General features: G+C 35.9%; 1 protein-coding gene across 1 annotated transcript; it reads right to left on the bottom strand.

The window, feature by feature from the left end:
• Positions 1–3,089: 3,089 nt before the first annotated feature.
• On the bottom strand, positions 3,090–4,831 carry LOC114376391 (formin-like protein 20). The gene has a single exon (XM_028334484.1). The coding sequence runs from the start codon at positions 4,643–4,645 to the stop codon at positions 3,323–3,325; it is 1,323 nt and encodes a 440-aa protein (XP_028190285.1). The 5' UTR covers positions 4,646–4,831; the 3' UTR covers positions 3,090–3,322.
• Positions 4,832–6,831: the final 2,000 nt, after the last annotated feature.

Below are 6,831 nucleotides of genomic sequence, written 5' to 3'. Positions count from 1 at the left end.
TTTAAAGCTTGTATAGCGTAAGCCTGGTGTAGGGTCTAATTCAAAGTTGTAATTTGCAAGAAACTACTAGTCCTGTTTCTCTTATATTGACCTGGTTAAGGAGAATCATTTAGCTATTTTCTCCCTTCTTGCTTGACTTGACAACTGGAATTTGGTTTGATCTTACTCAGCAATGACTCTCCTACATTCAGAAACATGGCTTCAATATGTGTCCCATTTCCATATAACCTTGTGTTCTGACAGTTGGATGGCATCCTGAACTAATTAATGATCTATTACTTATTTATGGATAAAGACCTTTTGCAGTTCAACAGCCAACTGCTCATGGTGTAGTTATTAACCTCACCTTTCATTTCTTTCAAATCATGTTTCTGGAATTTCCTAGCTAGTCTATATCTGTTTGTTTTTAAGAAATGTGTTAATAAGTTATAACTTTATTCTTTTAAAATATATAATTTGCTAACATGCTTCTCTTTTATTGTTTGCCCACCTTGCTTAGTAGTAACTACCCATTTTTCCATCTCTTTTTCACTTCGTTAATATAAAGAATATTAATACACAGCTTTTGTTTTGGTTTACTTCAGAAATTTGTGTTAAATATTGTATTAAATTAGAAAATAGATGACTATCATGTGTGATTCAATTGACAAATTTAGTTCTAAACGTAGAAGAGTCTTATTTACACTGCATAAATTTAATATTCATGACATTTACACGTACTTTAAGAATATCATATCATACAATTTTAGAATAAATATATTATATATGGCATCATGTAATCATACCGGTTAGTTATTAGATTGAAAAAAATGTCAAATTAAACATAGACAGTTACTAAACTGTCACAGGCATGAATTCTTAGAACATTTTTTTTTTCTTACCAGATAAAATATAAATATAAAAGCCAATTTAGTGATCAAGTTTAGTAATTTACTTTATGCAAAAATTTTCGCTTATGTGAAGTTTCTTAAACTATTTTAGTAAATAAAAGAAAAACAACAGCGAAGTTAAATAAGTGGGTGCAATTATAAAGCAGATGATTAAGGGTGTGTTTAAAAAAATGTTCAATTGTGTACAATGGAAAGTAAACAGATGTTTGGTGCTTGTAAACAACAATCCAAAACATACACTAAGTCATGAATTTAGTATTTTAGTAAGGAACGCTAACAAGCAGTTAGCTGCTTTGCTTGTGTCACATATTTATTAAATATATTTATACTTACAGTATATAAAATTAAACTCTTAATAATGTTTTGCATTTTTAGTTTTTAAAGCAATTTCTATAAGATACTTGTTGTCATTTATTTATATAAAAAATAATCAAAATATAGTAACAACTCCCTCCACCTTTCCAACACAGATTGGCGCCTGCGCCACGGTGCCTCGAAGTATGTCATCAAAACAGCGACTTGTGCTAGTGTGAAGCTATAATGAATGTTGAAGAAAAAATGGGGTGAAAGAGACTCACCCTTCTACTTAAATTCAAAGGAAGATGTGGTGGGGGCAATCATGGGCGTTTGATTCTCGAGAAAACGCACACATGGATGGTATTGGAAAAACGAAATTTCCACCTGTTATGGCTCCCCTTTTTGTTTTTTCTAGCATAGCGAAATAATTATCATTTTGGATGTGAGCGTCTAACTAAACCCGGAGCACACGTCAAACGCTGGTACTATATCTATATGGGAAATCAAAAAGGTTCTATCCAAAATTATCTTAATTGGCCATAATATCAGAGGTGTGATTGCAACACTTTTGTTCCCTTGTGTAACCTTTGATGCACACTCAAAGTCTAGGATAGAAGGTGGACCAAGACCATGACAATTCTTTAATTTCCGGATGTGAACGCCCTTTCTGTCATTTTGAACAACTTTTTGATTATTCATCTATTTTCACCTATGAAATACGGACACTCCAGTTCCTTGTCGTGTCCGGTGTCTGACACGCGTCTGTGTCAGTATCCGATACCGACATGACATCCATACTACGTTCTATATTTTGGACATTACAGATGTCCACGTGTCTGTATCCGTGTCGTGTCCGGTGTCCATTTCGATGCTTCATAGGTTTTCACCGAATGATCTTTTTAAAACTTCACATTGTCTGAACTCTTTTTTCAATATCAGCGATACCTCTTAATTAGTATAAGTTAACATGCGATCATAAGAACAGATCAAGTTGATTAATATACTGATTACTGTGATTAATGATAATAAATAAAATGTCATTTTAAAGTTAAAAACAATAAATTGACGGCTTTAAAGAGAAAAAGGAAGACCCTCCAACAAATAGCATTTGAATATGCGAAAAGCTCTTCTAAGTTACCTTAACTGATCAATGTTCAATAGAAAGAACTTCAAATGATGGTAACTGTTTTTCAAAGAAAAGAGGAAACTTTTAATCATGACCTTCAATATCAAATTTTGAGAGTCTTAATAGGGGGATATGATTCTAAACTCAATTGAAGGGTAGCAAACAATAAAAAGAATAGATTTATAAAGTGGAAAAGTGTAAATTTATTTATTTTATTAAATTAAAATAAGTAGAGGCCAAACATCTTATTGGTAGATAAACTTCCAATTTTCTTAAAAAAATTTGTTATCGGCATATATTATATTGTTGAAGCAGATCTCTAGAGGCCAAACAAAGACAGGGTATGATTAGACGTAAATAGGCGAGAAGAGTGGAAATGCCTATCACGTTCTTTTTCTTTTTACGGTATGATTTCTTAAACATGATGGCGTAATAATGGCCAGATATCGGCGTGATCATTAAAGGATGTTTAGTAGTGTTTCTTCGTTAATCGAAGGTACATATAATATATAATATGGGGCACCAAAGAACCTAGGAGATCATACCAACTAGTACCAAGAAAGTAAGCACCGAAAACATCATTGCTAAAGATAGAGATGAGAGAAGGAAGAGCATGATTCAACATTTGACAAGCCCTTATCCATGGCGGTCGAATTATGCGGGACAAGCATTCTGATGTCACACACACCATATATATAAGATAATGAAATCTTGGGAATTAATTCAAGTATAACTGTTAAAACTTAAAAAGAAAAAAAACATTATCAAGACACAAATTAGCAGCACAGAAAGAAGTCTACACAAAACCATAGGAATAACATGGTATAAGTTATAACCATCATCGGCAACATTGTGTACAACAATAGCAAGCGAAAAACTAAAAGCTAATAGTATTCCTATTACATAAATAGGATTACGAACAAGATAGCAAAAAAAAAAAACATATTTAGCGATAACCATAATCATAATCATACTGAACTATTATTTTTATTTTTTTGTTCGATAATGATCAGACTGAACCTTGGGTAAGCTTGCTTATGACTTTAACATCCTGACCAAACGAAACCCCTCCCAGTCTCATATCAGCGGTTACGGGCGGAAAAACCCCATGGTACGGAGGAGCGTGCGTTACACCACCACCGGGCGCAGTATAATAAACCTGTCTCCCACTTCCACTATCGTACGCCACCTGCGCGTACGGAACACCAGTATTATCCACTATCCCACCTGGCCGAACCATTCCGAATCCTTCCGTATACGCGGGAGCCTTAATCGGCTGCTGGGCTGGCGCCATACTCGCCGGAACCGCCGCTTTTGGCGGCGGAACACCGCCGTACACCGGCGCTTCACGGTAATTATCGGAACCCATTCGTTGCACGGTGTAGTATCCCTGAGTTGCTGGAGGTGGAGGCCGCATAACCGGTGCATGATAGAACGTCCCCGGCGCCGGAACCATATAAACCGACGGTTCCCCTCCGCCGGACGTAGCCGTCACAGCCGGAGGATAAACGTCGCCGGAAACATGTTTTTCAGGCCAATAACCCGGCGAGCTTGCCAGAAAATTCGGTGGGGGGAACTTCTCAGGCACTTTTTGAACGTAGTAATCACCGGCGGGGTAATTATCCTCACCCTTCCTCCGATGCGCAGCTTGCTCGTTCTCCGCAATTTGCAGTTGCTGCAACTGGCGCTGAATCGCGCTCGGATCCGAGACCGCAGGGTTAAAATTGAATCGCAACGGATGCTCCGGCGGCGGCGCCACGGGCTCCGGCAGCGGATCATTGAATTTGACATCAATAGGTGGTGGCTGAGGCTGGAGACCGAAGAGAAAATCGACGTTATTAGGTTTGATAACCGAATCGTGTGGAGCAGAAGCAGCAGGTGGAGGGGAAGGAAGAGTATCGGAGGGAAAGAGGAATAGTCGCATGCGGGAGGGTCTAGCGGAAGCGCGATAGAGGCGATCGTATTCGTGCATCATGTGATCGAGGTCGTCGTCGTTGGTGACGGAGATGAGGGCGTCGAGGTCTTCGCCGGGAAGCTGGTACTTGAAGGTGAGGTTGTTGTTGTCTGGGGCGTCGCAGAGGGCGGAGAGTTTGGCGAGCATGGCGGAGAACTTGATGGAGCGGTCGACGGCGAGAATTTTGGTCTCGCCGGCGACGTAGGAGAGCTGGTTGTCGTGGGAGCGAGGGAGGATCTTGCCGCCGTAGCTGCACATGAACTTGGCTTTGTAGTTTTGGTCGTCCCATGGAGGAGGGTTGTCGAAGTCTATCTCTCTGGATCGTGGTGAGGACTCGCCGGAATCTGGATACGATTGGTATGAGTAGTTCTCCTGCATCCTTCTTCTTCTTTGGATCACTTCGCTGTTATGCTTCCATTATGAGACACTCACTTCTGATATCATATGATATGCTATCCTTTTTATTTTCTCATTTCTTCTTAGCTTTGCTTTTCAAATATCTTAATTCAATTCGATCCCGTGATATTTTATCCTGCTCTACTATACTGGAAACTCGTTTATACTATTATGTAGGAGAAAGTGGGTTGTGAGATAAATTAATATCTAATTAGATATCCAGTTGATTTAATTAAGATAAGAAATCCAGTTCAATTCTACGTACGTTGTATTGTATTAGGCATAACTCACTTCATTCTTCATGATTGGAGTTGCAATTAGTCAAATTGCTCGTTGGAGGTTAAGTATTTTTAAGAAAAATCTTGAATTTGAATTAGGTGATGAAAAAAAAAATATAATTATGAAATAAAATTTAACTAAAAATGTATGTCTTTTTTTATGGAGATAGAGATTATCACCAAAAAAATATTAGTTATTAGTTATGATGACCAAAATAACTAATAATAAAATATTATTTGAGGTTTAAGATTCTGTGTAGAAATTTATAAATGAAATTACTATTACTTTTCATAAAAAATACTAGTACTACATAAGTTTTTAATACATCTCCTAGTTTTCATTTTAATTACACTCTCTCTTATTTTTTTTCATTCTATAATAAATATTACATGGTTAAAGATGTAATAGAATTTTTTTTATTAATGTTATAAAATGACAAATAAAATGATACTAAAATGTCAAAAGAATAGGATGGAGAGAATATTAAATAAGAATATTTTTGTCCAAATGTAATAGTAATGTTTTATATTTATTTAATATTTTATATTCCTGTGCATTGTCACAGTCATAGGAAGAAGGTAATAATTGATGTTGTGTGCATGATCAATGTATTCATTAGGTGAAGCCTACTAAACTTATTAGGTGAAGGCTACATGGAGTGGAAGTTAAAATGTAGAAATTTTGTGCTCTTGGATAGGAAAACCTACGTATAGAATTGCATCTTAGGAATCTAATTTTAATTTTTTTAACACATTTATTATTATTATTATTCAAACTATCAATATTAGGAAAATGTGTATCAAATAAGAATTAGTGTAATTCATGTCATTTTAAAACTTGTTAAAAATAATGAGTAAAGAGCATATTGATAACGTTTCTCATTTTTCTCATTGTATAACTCAAGCTAATTCAATTAATTGAATCGAAAAACTCTAGTTATTAAAAAGGGACCCTTCCTTCTCAAAAAATAAAAATAAAGAGGGGCCTTTCACCTTTCTGATAAATACAAATGGATAATGCGGGTTTCCCCAACCTATACGACACAGCTGCACACAGACCAATAATTAAATTAACTGTGTCTGTATTTGATAATAAATTTGTCTAAATATCCCTGTTAAACGAGTTAGTCCTTGCGTCAGTCCACATATTATATTTTTTCAAGCGTTTTTTTTTCTCTTGTCACTCTACTTTTTACATGTTCCTTCTAATTTAAAAAATATTTTTTTGAGAAATTTAATTATTGTTATTAATTAATGGATTGGTCTCTGAAGTGATAAATTCAACCCATTTAACCAATAAATTATGCGAATCAGTCTACATAAACCTACAAATTAAATTTATTATGACTTATTCCTAACGTTTAAGCATGCAGTTTTGTGGACCGTACCAACTGGTGTCATGATAAATATGCTCCTTTGCTTTGCTAAAAGGAAATCTTTATTGTGTAGTCCTTAGTCTCTGTTTCCGTTTCCAGCGGGAACACTTGCTATTTGCAAATTGCATTATATAAAAAGGAGGTGGGGGCACACTAGTTAAATAATTTCACTTCCACCACTCTATCCGAAATGAAGTCAAAGTAAAGTTATGAATCTGCCAAATGCAAGAAAATAAGTTATTTATTCTTGATTGAAGAATAAATGGTGAGATTTATGATTAAATACGTACGTACGCACGCATGTAATAATATAAAATAATTATTTAGATATGATCTCACCTGTTATGTGCGTAGATGGCGGCGATGGCTCTCTGATTCAATAACGGTGATGACAGCGTGGACGCAAATAAGAGGTGTGTCATTGGTGCTGTGGTAGCTTACTTGCCAGAAAACGGTGGTAGCCAGACATGGGAGGACTGAGGATACGAAATAACATGTGAAAATATCAAGGAGC

This window comes from Glycine soja, chromosome 11 (assembly GCF_004193775.1).
Source record: "Glycine soja cultivar W05 chromosome 11, ASM419377v2, whole genome shotgun sequence".
Taxonomy (NCBI): domain Eukaryota; kingdom Viridiplantae; phylum Streptophyta; class Magnoliopsida; order Fabales; family Fabaceae; genus Glycine; species Glycine soja.
The sequence above is the reverse complement of the archived record's forward strand: the minus strand, read 5'-3'. Positions and strand labels throughout refer to the sequence as shown.

Coding starts and splice junctions, on each gene's coding strand:
- LOC114376391 (XM_028334484.1), bottom strand. CDS start 4,645: ATGCAGGAGAACTACTCATACCAATCGTATCCAGATTCCGGCGAGTCC.